The 16,761-nt window shown below is 49.5% G+C and overlaps 1 protein-coding gene and 1 long non-coding RNA gene across 3 annotated transcripts in view; one reads left to right on the top strand and one right to left on the bottom strand.

Annotated features, from left to right (window-relative positions):
- RCC1L (RCC1 like) overlaps positions 1-16,761 on the top strand; it is a 32,444-nt gene that overhangs the window by 15,033 nt on the left and 650 nt on the right. The window contains exon 12 of one of the 2 annotated variants that reach the window (XM_051809597.1): positions 3,741-3,964. The exons of the other annotated variant lie outside the window; for it this stretch is intronic. Coding sequence (XP_051665557.1) covers positions 3,741-3,806 — 66 coding nt within the window. The 3' untranslated portion in view covers positions 3,807-3,964. Of the gene's footprint in view, positions 1-3,740; positions 3,965-16,761 lie in introns of those variants that run through there. 2 annotated transcript variants of the gene reach the window in all.
- LOC127480934 (uncharacterized) overlaps positions 11,051-16,761 on the bottom strand; it is a 349,754-nt gene continuing 344,043 nt past the window's right edge. Inside the window, exon 2 of the long non-coding RNA XR_007908056.1 lies at positions 11,051-11,508. This is a non-coding gene — a long non-coding RNA (uncharacterized LOC127480934). The remainder of the gene's footprint in view (positions 11,509-16,761) is intronic.

Genomic DNA, 16,761 nt, shown 5'->3' on the forward strand with positions numbered 1-16,761 from the left:
CCTGTGCCTGAGGATGAAGAGCATCTCCCTCAAGGAAGGCTGGCATGGCCTGAAATCTACAGCAAAGGACATTGATTTATGGACACTCCCTGTCACCAGCTCTGGGGTGTCAGTGTTGAGCAGAGCCAAACTATTTCTCAAGGGGAAGGGGGTTTTTTTATAGCTGTTTTTTATGTGGAAGAGAGGTTTTGCTGGCTCTTGAAGCCCATCACAGCTGTCCTGACTGGCCACCCCGAGCTGCACTGTGCCTGGGCTGCTGGCCCATGCGGAAACTGGATGCACAGCTGGATACAGTGTGGTGGCCTAAAGGCAGTGGTGTGTCCATGGGCTGTTGCAGGCTTTCTGTGTCAGCACTAAAGGCTGAACAGCCGAGGAACACATTCGAAGAGTGAGAACCTGTTTTCAGGGGAAAGTACTGTTAAATAAGACAGCAGGGAAAGATCAGTCCCAGGCTGTCTGCACTGCTGTGGCTGTGGGAGGACAGATAGATGGTGACAGAAGCCCATCTAGCCTATCATGGGAGGGAGGCTGGAAACAAAGTCCCTGCTCAGCTACCTGCCGACTTGGTGCTCAGGCATGGATCTCAGCAGTGCTCGCTACTCCTCGGGTACTTTTGTCTCCTTGTGCTGATCACACAACAGAGTCTTTGATTTTTTCTGGGGGAGTCCCTGCACTCTTTCTATTTTCAGAGGTATGGCAGCTCTTAGTTGCAGTTAGCCGGAGTTTTCAGGATTGCCTAGCAGGGGAAGGAGTCTTAATGGGTGAGAAGCAGAGCCTCATTCCTTGGTACCTTCTTATCAGTAAGGTGATGGAAATAGGATACAACAGCTGTATGTACCTGTAGCAGGCACTTACCAATTTCACATCCAAGAATGGGAAACTGTCCCCTGTGAAACACTCCAAACATCAAGCAGAATTGTCTTTTCTCTCTGTGGGGTACTTCTGCTGTGCAAATTATTTTGTCAAAATCCAAGCTGATATGTTTTAAATAAAGTGATTATAAAGTCTTTATCAGTAGTAATAGGAATATTCTTGAGCATGACTTCATACATGAGCCTCTCTGTCTTGCACTCTGCATTTAAACTTCAGCATTTTGGTTCGCAGTGATGTGGAACAACTTCTGTCAGCTGAGCCACCTTCACACCTGCAGAACTGATACTTGTTGTAGTCAGGCACTGCATCTGTGGCCCCAGGGACACCACATACTCACATTTTGGCTTCCTTAGATGAAAGTCTGTACCAAACTCAGGGTTTAAACTTTACCTTGATGAAGTAAGTCTTGAAGGGCTTTTCATAAAATACAGGAAAGGTGGACCAGTGTACGCAGAAATAGAGACACATCTCTCAGTTCTTACTGACGTTCCTGTGAAACAGGTGTTGCTGAGTGGGTTGAGGCAGAACAAGCAGAAAGCTCCTGTAAAATTGGTAGACCTTCACTGCTGTGAATTCTCATTTAGTTAGCTTTAATTTATACCTGATTCTACATGTGACTTGGGCAACTTGTGCTGTCCAAGCATGTCTTGTTAGCCTCATGGAAGTAGCTGTACCCTTTTAATACGAGGAGGCTTATTAAAGCATTGAAAACAAATTCAAAAACTCTTGTAAGAAAGGTGTTACAAACAATTCCCGTCAGGATGTTGCTGTTGAGGAGGGCTGGTTAGTGCTGGGCTCTCAGCTGCTCTCATGCACAGCTGTTACCCAATGCACCTTGGGGCTGGACCTTCTGCAGAGCTGGGATGAGTTAGTGCCATGTCATACCTTGTTGTGTAGCAATCTTGCTGTGCAATAAATTGAAAATTCTGCGTGTTAATGAGATGCCAGTGAGGTCTTGAGCCCTAAATAGAAGTGTTGTATGGCTTAATGCAGTGGGGGCATTTGCGCTTTCATTACAGTGTCTGTGGGATTCTCAGACCCTGCTTGGTGGGAACCAGGTTAGTGGCGCTGGATCTGCAGTTCATCAAGACCAGGACTCACCTTTGTTTTGGTTACAGTGGCGGGGGGCAATTCGACCTTGGTCAGGTGCAGCCCGAGCTGCTCTGTTACCATCTCCCCTGCATCAACAGGACAGAGGGAGAAGATCTAAAGGAAAGCATGTGGGTTGGGATAAGGACAGGGCATCATAATGATCACAGGGCATTATGATGATCACACGTTATCATCATAAGCACAACAGATTCATGTTGGAGAAATTATTTTATTGCTCAGGAATAAGAAGAAATCTAAAAGTGCCTTTCCCATACCTTTCTCTTCTTCCCAGGCTCATCCTTAATCCTGGTTTTTCTCTCTCCTCCCTTTCCTGCACTGACCTTGGTGTCTGCATGGTTGTCTCTCACAGATTCTCACTCTATCCTGGCTGCTGCTGTGCAGCAGTTTTTCCCCCTTCTAAAGTGTGTTCTCCCAGAGATGCTGCCAGCATTGCTGATAGGCTCGGTCTTGGCTCAGAAAATGAAAATACCCTCTTCACCCTGCCACCCCTTACCTGTTGAAGGCAGGCCCAACCTGCATGGCTTGTGCTCCACCCACACGACTGAGGGGCCCTGCCATACTGGGGTGACCCCAGGTCACCACCAGTGTGCACTGCAAGGCAACTTTGTATCATTTTGTCCTTCAAAGTATGGTAAAGTAGCCCAAAATACACCTGCATTCCTAAATATACCTGCAGCGAGGGGGGTGGGGGCCAGGGATGCACATGGGGAGCAGCTCAAATTAGAGCTAGAATAACCTACTTGATTTGGCATTGATTACACGAGTAATTCGCCCTCTGAACAGCACCATGCCGGCACGTTTGGCTTAAAATAGCCCAGAAGGGCACAGAGCCCTGTGCATGTACAGCTCTGAGCACAGCAGTGGCTGAGGGCTAAAGGAGCTGCAGGAGAGATGGATGAAAGGTTCAAGCCCAAGTGCCCTGTCCACACCCTGCCATCCTGCTGGCAATTTCCTGCTGGAGAGCTGGCCCCAGCATGGCCCCTGGGCCACCTCGTGAGCCCCTGCACAGCAAGGCTGGGCTCATCTTGTCAGCAAACTGCCCAGCTGGGAATAAAACACACGAGTGCCTGTAAGACAAAGATTATCTTGGGCACTTGTTGCATTACAACAGATTCTTTTCTCTGCAGGATCCTTCAAAAACAAATGACTCAGAGAACTACTAATTACCCTGCAGCATTCAAAATAATAACTCCTAAAATAATATTACTTCATCATGACTCATCAGAATCTATTTTTGTAGCATTTTTTGCAAGGGGCTGGAGCCTTGCCCATCCCCCAGTGGCCCAGCACCTCCTGCTCAAAGGTGTGAGCCTGGGCAGGTGAGGTAACTCAAATGCTAAAAGCCTCTCAGTGTGTGCAGTGTCTTCAGGGTCTGAACACCAGTTTAACAGCCTAAATCCTGCTATTTACCCTAAGATGACAGTTGCTTTTGCAGGGAGTGACAGGCAGTGCTGAGATTGTATGGCAGTGCCTGTGTTGATTTATTTGTGTATTAATGGATTAAACCCTCAAGGCAGTGCTCTGCAATAAGGCTGCATTTCAGATTAGCAATCCCACACTAATTTCTTACATGAAGGCTCTTATGCTTGACTGGAAGAGTAAAAAATATGTTACACTATGCTAAGAAGGAGATACTTTTCTTGACCACAGTTTATGCAGTTGAGCTGCTTCCCTTTAAACATCCACTATAAATGGTTACAACTGTGAGAGGGTGATGGTACGCCTGATTTCACTGTTTTTCTTGCACATTTCAGCCAGCTTCTTCAGCTCCTCCTTGCAGAGAATCATGTGGCAATGGTGCTGTGCAGCCACGCTGCTGACTGAGACTCAGGACTCAGCAAGTGACTGCCCTAATGTAAGCCATGAAAGGGCTGCAGGGCTCTGGGGATGCTTCACTGGGATCTCTGCTGGAGCTCTGCAGGCTCCTTGGGCATCGTGAGCCGGTAAAACTAAGTCTGACAATTACACTAGCAGCATCTCACTTTGTCTTTTAAGGAAATAGGATGGGGCATGTTTGTGGCTCCCAGAGAAGAGCTGAAGGATGGAGATGGTGGTGGGTACCATCAATAGGGGTACAGTACACCTGGTGATAGGTCCTGGACACTGGAGAGCCTTGGGGATGTCTGCTGGCCTTCCTAAATGGTGTGAGGCCCAGTGTGGCTGTAAGCAAAAGAAATTAGAGTTACATCTTATAGACAATGCCAAGCTCTGCTTTATTTTCATCAGTTTGATCAGTACAAAAGCAGACAGCATAAGTTTCACTTTTTATTCTTTTTTCATTTTAATTACTTTACAAAGTACAAAATATACTGTCATTTATTTTGGAACATTAGGATTTTTTCTTTTTTTCTGTTTTGTTGTGTTTGTTTTTTTTCATACAGTACATAAATCTCAGCTTTTCAGCATAAGACCAGCAAAAAAAAGCAGCATGTGCACTCACTGGGAAAGCAAAGCAGCCACTTCTCAGCTCCATGCCATGCCCAGCACATGATCTCCAGCTGCCGCCACCACTCCCTCTGCCCCATGGTGTAACATCCCCCTCGTGCAGAGGTCACAAAAGAGACTGATGCATTCAGGCTCCCCTGTGCCTTGTGACCTCAAGCTCACAGGAGCTGCTGCCCACATGGTGCTCAGCCCCACTGAGCCCACAGGCACTGCCCACACGGCTGCAGCCCAGAGCAGGGGGTGTAGCCCAGGTCCCTGCACTGGGAGGATGCCCCCCTGCCCTGTCAGTTTGCATTGGTCTGGTAATTAAAGGAAAATAAATACACTTTTTTTTGCACACTCTCCCCCCTTCCCCTAGTGGAAACCTCCATGGGGTTCCTGAGAGGTGAGCAGGGACGAGAGGCTGCAGGAGGCTGGGGTTCCCAGCCCCACTTCAGCCGGTTTGGTGGGTGTCTGAGGACAAAAGTGGTATTTCAGTTACCAAGCAAATACTATATAAATAACTTATTAAATAAAGTTGTAAAAATTTGTGCTTCCTCCCCAGGCTGTCCAGCACAGCTGTTCCAAGCAGCTTCTGCACAGGAGCCTCTCTGCTCTCTTGGCAGTTCTAGGAATTTGGGTTCATGCTGTGGCCATCCTGGGCATCTGGAGGGAATCTGGGCTCCTTCTTGAGTCCAGACAAAGGGGAGACAGAGAGAAATGCTCAGTCTTGTTCAAGCCACTTGAGGCACTAATAAAGTGGTGCTGCACTATGGCCTGAATGTGCACCGTGCAGTGGAGTTGAGGCATAACTCTGCACTCTTCAACCCTTCAGGGTTGATGGCTTGCTGCAGCTTAGCCCAGAGGAACCAAACTAAGAATTTGCCCTAAGTAATAATGAGGAGGATGAGGCTCCCTCTGTGCAATGTTCCCCCTGGACTAACCCTCCCTGGCTGCCTCATGGTCATCACCAGTGTGAGCCAGTGCCGCACTGTGGATCTGCAGCCCAAGTCGTTGCAAGGAGGGGCTGCAAGTCCAGAGCATGTTCCCTGGGCACTGTGACCCAAATCCCAGCAGCACCAGGACCTGCTGGCATGGTGGGAGCAGGTGAACATGTTAACCAAATTGAGGTCATCATCCCCCTCTAATTTTAGTTAAAACAAGGGGAGAATGGACTTTGTGGGGAGGGAGGGAGTGAGACAGGCTCTTCCAAAGGCTGAAACAGAGCATCCAAAACTGGATCCTACTGTGAATCACTGCCTGGCAGCCTCCTCCTCTGCCTGTCCCAAGAGCCATGGTCATCCTACTGCTCTGTTCACCAGGATGAGTGTGTTCCCTCTCTGTCATGGCCGTCCTCAGCTGCTGCAGACACAGCACGGAGGAGGAGGATGCACTGGCAGAAACCATGACTGCCACAGTGCTAAAATGAATGTCCTGCTCCTCAACTTCATGTCTCACAAGCCCCAGCGCCAAGCTGGGAGCCCATGCATGGGGGAGGGATGACAGAATACCCAGCCACAGGCAGCAGGGACAGGGTACAGGACATTGCTGGCTGTGACACTGAGCACAGTCCTGGGCTGGAAAGAGGCAGGTGAGTGTCCCTACCCTCTGCATTTCCAGGTACTGACCCAGGGACTAACAGCACTCAGGTGCAATTCTCACACCCCTACAATCAATAACCTTTGGACTGGCAGGATTATTTTTAGCAGCAGTAGCAGAAGGATTTGGGGTGAGAAGTGAGAGCAGTCCCGGATCCAGCACAACCAGAAGCACCTAAAAAGACTGCCCTGGGACACCGATCTGCTCCTCTGTTCCACCACACTAATGTTGGAGCAGTTCACAATTGCAGAGCAAATCAAAAACCTGGAGGGAGAAAGCACTGAGACACGGGGCAGGTAGGGGAAGCCTGGTGGGCAGGGCCTGAAGGAGAATGAGGGCACGATTCATTTTTAATTCTATGATACAACTAAAAAAAAGGCCAGGGTCATTGAGCTGGCGCAGACAGCGTCTGCTCCTAATGGTTGAAGGAGAAACTGGGTGCTCCTCCTGCAGTGGCATCCTCTTGGTACCCTGAACCCCCCAGCCCCATGCTGCACCAACATACAAACACACACTGCCAGGGAAAACACAGAGGTTTGTTGCCAGGAAGGAGATGTTAGAACTCAGGGACTTCTGCAAGAGCAGGCTTGGTTCAATAGCCTGCCTACATGTACTGCAGGGGAACAGCACAGCTGGATGGGAGAGCCCCAAACACCCTGTGTCCCAGGGCTGAACCACGGCAGGGTCCCACACCCTGTGCAGGTTGGTCCTGCCTGGAGACAGGTCTGCAGCTCCCACAGTTTTAAAAGCAACACTAGCTCTTCAGGTAATTTCAGTGACCTCAAAAATTGAATCCCATCCCAAGGCTGGCATTAGAAATAATTGCAAGAAACAGCTACAACAAAGGCCGTGGGTTTTTTCTTCTTTGCCCTACACATACAACCTCCTGGCCCCTTCCTTCAGTGTCCCACTTGGCAAATGCTCTTTTGCTCTTCCCAACAACCACAAACCCATGGAAAAGACTATCGGTTTTCTTCAGCAGAAGGGAAATTCACTTCACATCCCCTTCCAGCTGATGGGAATGACTGTGCAGGCAGCAAGGACGAGGAGGGCAAGAGGGTTCTGTTTACTTTGGCTGTCTGTCCCATGTGACCTGTCCCCAGAGCAGCATCCTGCCAGCCTGAGCCTGGAGGCTGCTTCAGCATTTCAGCAGGCAAACAGGGCTGGACTCCTCTTTTGGGGCCCAAAGGAGCAGTATATGCTCACAGCAGTCATCTTGGCAAGTCGGGTGCTTTGAGCAGCATTCCCGCAAGGGCCAGGGAATCGAGTACCTAGAAAATTATGTTTTTCAAGTTACAAAAGAGCTGGTAGGAATAAAGAAAAAGCTTATTACTGTAACTGCAGAAAGCTGGTTTCAAATCCTCAGGACACTGAGCAGATAACAGCAGAAAGCCAGACAGAGCACGGGGACCCCAAACAACAGCAGCCTCTGATGGCATTTTCCCAAACGTACTGTGCAAGAGACACTGCTTCTGCCACAGCCTCACAGGGAAGGAAAACGAAACCACCCCCCAAAGTGAAGGATGAAATTAGCCCTATTTCTGGCATAATCTTTTAGGGTTGGGAGGACACCAGTAAAACAGCTGGGTCTGCCTAGAGAGGGACACAGCAGCCAGTCAGCTCTCCTATGGTATGGGCAGAGGACAGAGCTGGACAGAGGAGAGCAACATGTTCCTGCTGTGCTCTCAAACATATTTCAAAAATTTAAATCCTGCCAGATGCCTGTTGGGCATCTCTGTCCGTCTCTGCTCCAAAATCCACCGACACTTCATTTACAGAATTCTGCAGAATGCTAAAAACTGATGAAAACGAAACCTCAAGGGAGCCCAGGACATTAAGTAGCTGTTTAGCAACCTCCCTTGCTCTGCACAGCTGGTATGGTGCCAAGCTGGGCTGGCCATGGCCACTCTGGAGCTCTGCAGGCAGGGCAGGCAGTGTGTGGCTATCGTCCCTCTGCCGCTCCCTGCACCTTGGCTGCAAAACTTAGGTGCTCTCAGCTGGGAGAAGATGCCTGGGGTTTGTGTTACCTTCGTGGCTGGGCCTTTCCCAAACCTGGGGGTAGGCAGCAGCACAGGTCATCACTGCAAGAGAATTATGGAGCAGGGAGAAGCTATTTGTTGGATATCAGGAGAAAATTCTTTACAGAGAGAGTAATCAGGCATTGGAATGGGCTGCCCAGAGAGGTGGTGGATTCACCATCCCTGGAGATTTTTAAACGCAGATTGGACGTGGCACTGAGTGCCATGATCTAGTAAATGGACTGGATTTGGACCAAGGGTTGGACTCGATGATCTCGGAGGTCTTTTCCAACCCAGTCGATTCTATGATTCTATGATTCTATGATTCTATTCCATGCAATCTGCAACTAATTACAAGGGAACATTCAGTCCCAGGCTCTGAACCTGAAGAAAAATGGCTGCTGCTGTCTAGAGAGACCAAGAGACTGTTTTGGCTTAGGCATGTTCCAAAGAGGTACAGAACCCTAAAATTAATACCCTAAAATGCATGTACATTGATACATACTTCATCCATTTCCCCCTGCATAGAAAAGGGGTTGTGCATTGCTCTGTGCTCACCAGATTTGCTGATCAGCCTCCTGCCCACATACCCCGCTGCAGAATCCTGTCCTTTCCTTCACCTGTGCTAACTGGAGTTGGTAGTTCACCCAGCTGCGCTTCATGAGGACTAAATAAAGGAGGAGGAGAGCAGCAGAGTAACTCAAGATTATCTTCACAGTTGAGCATTTCCCTCCCAGGTGCCCTGAGAAGGTCCTGCAGCCCCTGCTGAGCATGTGCACAGAGTGTTTCTGTACTGGCTTAGTGCTGCCAGGATGCCTGAGGGATATTGCTGGCCCTTGACATATGGCCCATGACAGGATACACACAGGCAGGCAGATAGATGGGGAGAAGGCATGGAAATCTGGAGGCAGGTCTGCAAATTTCAGCCAGTGTAAACACACCCCAGCACACGCTATAACATGTAAATGCTATTTGGCAAAGGATTACTGGGTTTTACTCTCCTGCAGGTAATAAAAGTTTAATCCAATCCTACGTTTGCTGGCAGGACTGGAACAGGTAAGTGAGATGCCTTAAGCTGCTTATCAGAGATGTCTACAACAGTCACAGTAACAGAGAGAGAAGAAATCCTCATCAGAAAATGACTTCTTGTCCATCACTGCTGGGGGACACCTTCTCTTGGGAGATAGCAGCAATGCTCAGCCTGGGGCCGAACAAAGCATTTCTCCCTTGCCATTATCAGTAAATACCAATTTTCCAGTGCTAAGACAGGAGTGTTTGCCCTCAGTGAGTGCTGACTGTGCCGATGAAGTCACTGTGTTACTCAAGTCACTGACCTCTAAAGTAGAGTTTGCATGCCCCGTGCTCTCAAACGCTGTGTGAGGTACATGGATGAGGAAAACCATAAGGATGGGACTAACCCATATGGGCCACAGTGCCTGACATCACAGTTGCATCAAAACACGTGGTGATTCTTGAGGGCTTTCCCCACATGGGGAGGCTGAGCATCAGATGATTTTTTGATTACTTGGGGTTTGGGAGGGGTTGTGCAACCCACCCTTGCTGGGATGGTGGGACTTGGACAAATGCATCCCCTGGGATACTGGGCCTGAGCTAGGAGTCTGGGCAGGGAGGGGAGATCTGTTTGAGTCAAAGAGGAAGAAAAGAATGAGAATGCTTTTGTCTTCACAACAATAAGCAAAACTGCAATACATTCATATGTGCATGACTAAAAAGGAACAAACTGATTCCTTTGCATCACTTGGCACTCCAGCTATCCCTGCCTTTCCCCTGGCCTTTCCATGCCTGTCACTAACAGGGACCCCCACTGCCACAGCATGGACGTGTGGGACACTGCCAAGTCAGACCCAGAAGCCCTCGGAACAGAGGAGCCTGGGCTGACCCCACGGCTGCTGCGGGTCACGGCCTGAAGCCCTGGCCCTTCTGCAGCAGGGCAGTGACAGCAACATCACCTCACACCAAGGAGGGGCCCCCTTTGTAACAGAAGAAAATTCAAGCTTTGTACAACAGAGCTGAGAAAAGACAGGAAACAGCTGCTCTCAGAGTCAGGCTCTGATTAAGCACATGTGTGTCCCAAACAGCTTCCCAGCCTTCATGGGATGTCAGTCAGACTATTATACCCTCATCCCATGGACACACTGTGAGATAACAGGTGCCTGTACAGGTCAGCCAGTGGGGGAATGTGTCGGGAGCTCATGCCGGGGGGACAGCAAATCCTGCAACTGCACTGCATATGGCAGTGCCAGCTCTGAGCAGAGCCTGCCTCTCTCAGGGTCTGCACACTGCTGAGAGCATCAAGAGCACCTGGAGAACAACTGGAAAACAGCTGGGAAACACCAGGAAAACTCAGGGATCTACGCTGGAGGCTGAGTGACCTCTTCTGCCACACACTTCCCTGTGCTCCACTGCCTTGTTTCCCTCCCAGTGCTGGCAGGACAAAACATCATGGTTCAGAAAAATTAAACCTGATACACTTCTGTTGGATGCTTTGCTTGGCTAAAGCAATCATGATCTCCCAGTAACATTTTTCTTCAAGTGTCAGTCCTAAAAGTCCCCACACTCACTTTGCATGGCATGTCTTAAAGAGTGTCATATGCTAGCCCACAGCAGAGTCTGACACCCACAAGCTTTTCATGAGAGATGAAGAATGATTCATCTCTGATTAGTAGCATTTCCTACCTGGGAATTTTAATACCAAGCTTGGAGTTTAAAATACATTTGGAAGCATCAGCATAATATTTGTATGACGAATGTGCTTTACAAATTGCATTGATGTTAAGTGAGTCTTAATACTAACGTCACCCACTGCAGGTGCCACCATCTCTGTGCTCCAGCAAACCCAAACATTTCCATTAAGGCCTCCCCATGCAACAGGCAGATACATGCCACCTACAGCACAGCATTGCAGAAACTCCAAACTGACTTCAATGCCTGAAAAGGAAGGCTGCACAAACCTATGCAAGGATGCATTTGTGGGGCAGCCCGAAAAACCAGCAACCTTGAAGTGCTGAAAGGTCAGCAGCAAGACAGTAGAATCACAGAATCATAGAATCAGCTGGGTTGGAAGGGACCTCAGAGATCATCAAGTCCAACCCTTGATCCACTACCACCGTGGTTACTAGACCATGGCACTGATGCCACATCCAGTCTCTTTTTAAAAATCTCCAGGGACTTCCCTGGGCAGCCCATTCCAATGTCTGACCATCCTCTCTGTAAAGAAATTCTTTCTAATATCTAACCTAAACCTCCCCTGGCACAACTTGAGACCATGCCCTCTTGTCTTGCTGATAGTTGCCTGGGAAAAGAGACCAACCCCCACCTGGCCTTTCAGGTAGTTGTAGAGAGTGAGGAGGTCTCCCCTGAGCCTCCTCTTCTCCAGGCTGAACAGCTCCAGCTCCCTCAGCCTCTCCTCATAGGACTTGTGTTCAAGTCCCTTCACCAGCCTTGTTGCTCTTCTCTGGACCTGCTCCAGCACCTCAATATCCTTCCTGAACTGAGGGGCCCAGAACTGGACACAGCACTCCGGGAGTGGCCTCGCCAGTGCTGAGTCCAGGGGAAGAATCACTTCCCTGGACCTGCTGGCCACACTGTTCCTGATCCAGGCCAGGATGCCATTGGCCTTCTTGGCCACCTGGGCACACTCTGGCTCCTGTTCAGCTTCCTGTCAATCCAAACTCCCTGGTCCCTTCCTGCCTGGCTGCTCTCCAGCCACTCTGTCCCCAGCCCATAGCGCTGGAGGGGGTTGTTGTGACCAAAGTGCAGGACCCGGCCCTTGGCCTGGTTGAACCTCATCCTGTTGGAATCAGCCCAACTCTCCAGTCTGTCCAGGTCCCTCTGCAGAGCCCTCCTGCCTTCTAGCTGATCCACACTCCCCCCCAGCTTGGTGTCATCTGCAAATTTGCTGATGATGGACTCAATCCCCTCATCTAAATCATCGATAAAGATATTAAACAGAACTGGGCCCGACACTGATCCCTGGGGACACCACTGGTGACCAGATCCCAACTGGATGCAGCCCCATCCCCACCACTCTCTGGGCCCTGCCCTCCAGCCAGTTACTAACCCAGCACAGAGTGCCCCTGTCCAAGCCTGGCTGCAGCTTTTTCAGGAGAATGCTGTGGGAGACAGTGTCAAAGGCCTTGCTGAAGTCCAGGTAGACACATCCACAGCCTTCCCCTCATCCACCAGGTGGGTCACCTGGTCATAAAAGGAGATCAGGTTGGTCAGACAGGACCTGCCCTTCCTAAACCCGTGCTGGCTGGGTCTGATCCCTTGTCCATCCTGTAGGTGCTGTGTTATTGCACTGAGGATGATCTGCTCCGTAACCTTGCCAGGCACTGAGGTCAGGCTGACGGGCCTGTAGTTTCCCAGGTCCTCCTTCTGGCCCTTTTTGTGGATTGGCGTGACATTTGCCAACTTTAAATCATTTGCGACCTCTCCAGTGAGCCAGGGCTGTTGGTAGATGATAGAGCACTGCCTTCTGTGAAGTGTAACTGAAATAGCAAAATAGGGGATGTTTTGGGTTAAAACTTTTCCCTACCCGGACCCTTACAGCACTCCTGGTCAGCAGAAATCTCCAGTGATGCAACGACTGGGTTCAAGCAGCCTCTCCTGCTTTCAACAGGAAAAGACCTTCCAGCATTTCCATCTATTCAAAAATAACCCACTGATTTCAGTCCCTCACAGGCCAACAAATGTGAACCCCTCAATAAATACCAGAGCCCTACACTAGCCTTGGACTGCCTTCTGCCTGGTGAGCACTTGGCAGACACATCCACCAGGAAACCTCATACCTGCCCACAGCCTCCTGCGGAGACGCTGGGAAGTGGCTGAGAGGGAATGCCGGTGCCTAACGCAGGCCACCCGAAAGCCCCAGATGCAGAAGGCCCGGGTGGAGCTCCCATCTTGGCCAGGGGAAGGCGGGAGGCACCAGCACCTGCTCAGTGCTTGCAGGAGCTGGAAGGCCCACTGGAAACCCCAGGGTCTGGGCAGGCACTGTGCAAATGAACCAGCCATACTTACAGGCTGGGGCAATTCAGGGCAGCAACTAAAACACAGAGAGAAAAAGGAGTAACTTTCCTACAGTCTCTGTGCTGGAGGCACCAAAATGGAGAGGAACAGGGAGTTTCTGAAGCAGGCAGGAAAATCAGATGCTGCTCACAGCAAGCAGAGGAGCCCCAGCTTTGCTCTGGGTCAGCTCCACTGCTGCTCTGCACGAAACACATGTAGAGAAATCCTGAGAGCGGAACTAATACTCATATTGCCCATTAACTGAATTAAAAATATATGGTGAATAAATGAGTGCATACATTACTTACTACATAGATACACACACAAACAGTGTGTGCCCCGGGTATACACACACATACTCACACTGTATATATATATATGTACCCCTATTGCTTGAGTGCCCACACCATATACAGCCCTACGGATACAAACGGGTATTTATATGTGTACAACAGAGACACACTAAGGATTTCTATAGAAACATTATACATTAATAAGAACACACAGAGTAGAAAGGAATTTGCAGCCAAAATCTAATTGGGGCAGGGGAAAAAGACAAAACCCTACATAGTAACACACGCAACTTGGAAAAGTTGAGATTTCTAAGAAAACAAAGGCCTTGGAGAAAGACAGAGCGTGTGGGAAGGCTATGCTTCCCCTTCCCCCCCCCGCCCACCTCTCCCTGCAGGGCTGGAAAAACTTTTGCATTTTGCTGTTTGGTGAATTTTTGTGAAACGAGAGGAGAGAGGGCACAGGGAGGGTCCCGTGGCATTGAGGTGATCATCAGCAGCAGCCATAGAGAGGTAGAACTCTGCAGAGAGCTGAGCAGAGATGCTGGGGGACAGCGTGGGGGGCTGACAGGTAATGCAGGCATCCAGATGAAGGGTGTCCCAACTGAGACGTTCCTCCTTTATCCACAGCGTTGAACAGCATGATCCCAGGGATGCTCAGACTTATTATCATAAGGCATTTTAAAAAAAGGAAAAGACTTCCACTTTTCCTCACCCCAAAGACTGTGTGCCAGGAGAGTGGGAGCTGTGGAGCAGCTTTAAGACTGCCTATTTTGGGCTCACTGAACACTGTGGTGTTATTACTGTAGTGGTATTATTACTATGAATTTTTTTAATAAAGCCCCTACAGATCCCTTCCTGTCTTATCCAGTGCTGTGCAAGCTTGCACCAACCCTGACTACAGGCTGGCCTGCCCTTCCCAGGGCACAGGGACAAGGTTCCACTAATTTTGACCACATCTGGAGTATCTCAGTTCCCACCAGCAAAAATACGCAGGGAACAATAAACGGAAAGCATCAACCACCCCAAGTTGTCTAAAACAATCTTCTTGGATGTCAGGAAAAACAAGAAAGGGAAATAAAAAGGTGAAGCCAAGGATGGTGCCAGAAGATGGTGGAATCAGAGAGTCCCTCAATGGCATTTCATACCCTGTGAATTTTTCAGGCCAACTTTCCCATGTTGGGACATCTATCTGTTTTGGGAAGGTTTGAAACACCACAAAGACTTCTACAGATTTCACAAATTTAAGGCTGGCATCCCTGGGAAAAAAAGTGAAAAATTTGAATTAAAAAGATCAGCCTCTAAGTGCCTGAGTGCAATGTTAGAAAAAGAAAATTAAAACCAATTTTTTTTGCTTTCACTTAAGGCTCAGTTAAGTTGTGGCTTGTTTCAAGTGATTCCTCCCCATCCACATCATGGTCCTTTGGAAGCAGCACTGGCATACGCAGAGCATTGCACAGGCCTCTGATGATGAAACTGGTACTTTCCAAAGGTTGCCAAAACCCCAGAGCAAAAAAATGACTCCATCCCAGTGATCCTATGATGGTGGCACCATTCATGCACACAGGAAAAACTCGGGCTCAACTCAGATGACCAGAAAGCCTGACCGGCAACTCAACAGCTGTACATCAATTAAAAAAAAAAAGTCCCATCTCCTCCCCAGTCTGCCATCCCAAGGAGGAACCTTCTGACAATATATGTGATGAAAAGCTGTCGCCTACCTTGCCACCTGCTCCAGCCCAGTTCTGTGCCCAGGATGCTGGGCAGTCACAGCAAACCCCCCCGAGTACTTTAAACACTGCACTGCACCACCTGTGCCTGCGTCGTTGTGGCAGGAGACTTAGGCATCTTTCCAAGCAAACATCCAGAGAGGCACAGTGCCACATCTGGGATCAACCTTTGCTCTAGAAATCTGGAGTGAATATAACTTATCATGGGGCAATTCTGAAAACCCATGTAAAGGAACAGCAAAGCACCCTGTTTGGTAAAGCACTGAACATGTGCCTCCATGTTTCTCAGCAGGGATGCTTTAGCTCAGATAGGGCCAACCAAGGAGAGTGATTCACAGTTTTTTCCGCGGATACTCTGATTCCTTGTCTAGCTGCCACACAACATCCCACTGATGAAAAATCAGATTCGAAACTGTCTGGGTCCAGCAGCATCAGAAACCATAACTGTTAAGTTCAGGCCTCCAGCACTGTGAATGGAGAACTAAACAGCAAGCTGTAAGCCCGTGTCCTACACAACAGTAAAAGCCATGTCCATGGCATCATCTCAGGTGCTCACTTACTGCCTCCAGATTAACGCAAAATCCTGGCTCACACAGCCTCAGGAAAATCCTGTAAGAGGCTGTCTCTGAAGCATGGCTGGAAAGCCCTCCGGAAAAAGGCAAGATCTGCAATTTCTTTATGTCAAGACCGGAGTGGAAGAAGTTGAGAAATGCAACATATACTGGGGCTGCTAACCACAAAAGAAGGGTCCTCTGCAGACAGTTTCTCCTTTCACCACTCCTTGCTGCATGGTCACACACGGGGCAGACTGTTGGCATCCATGTCTTGAGCAACATTTGCTCTCCTGGCACTGGTCCTCACTGTCCTCTATGGTGCTGGGAGCAGCCACAGGCACAACTCGGAGCCAGGTGGCACTACAGGCCCTGATGGGCGGCTCCTGTGGTACAAACACACTCCTGCTGCCCCTGAGCAGGAAAAGCCCCCATCAACTTCCTGTGACAGGACCAGATGGAAACACCTCAGACTTTAGGCATTTTCAGCACCATTCTACTTTCAAAGGACTGCACACTGAACCCAGTGGAAAATCCCATGGATCAAGACCCCAGCCAGCAGCGATTTCCACCTGGGAGATGAAGGAGATGATGAAAAACTTACAGGAGGGTCCCCACAGGGCTCAGGCACCTTTCTGGCCATGGTGGGTACAACCTGCTGTGGCTCTTGGCCAAGGTGGTCTGTGATGTGCAAGAGCAGATCTCCAGGGAGCCCAGGCAACCCTCTTGTCCCCATGTACAGAGTGGATAGGAAAAAGCCTGAGGGGACAGGAAAAAGATACCTCCCTCCTCCTGCTGGCCCTGGGGGACAAGGGCTGAGGGATGGCTCCAATATGGGGCAAGGGGACAGTAGCTGTCTGGGAGCAGGAGACAGGTGACATCCTCTCAGCAGGAGGATGCTGGGAGCAGTGAGAGGGTGACTGGGAGAAACTGGGCAAAATCAGCCAAGCTTCAATGCAGACAGAAGTCTGGGTGACACCACCTGCCAGAAACTGGCCAGAACAGCTCTCCCCTCATCCAGGCTTTCTCAGAGCAGCCAGGCTTTGACTGCAGGGAGAAGGGAAAAGAGGAAAAGTCAAACAACTGGATATTTTCCCCTTTTCCAACACCAAAGAGTTCTGTTAGGGGAAACAGA

Source organism: Manacus candei, unplaced genomic scaffold, assembly GCF_025592945.1.
Source record: "Manacus candei isolate 608988 ecotype Guabito, Panama unplaced genomic scaffold, ASM2559294v1 h1tg000076l, whole genome shotgun sequence".
Taxonomy (NCBI): domain Eukaryota; kingdom Metazoa; phylum Chordata; class Aves; order Passeriformes; family Pipridae; genus Manacus; species Manacus candei.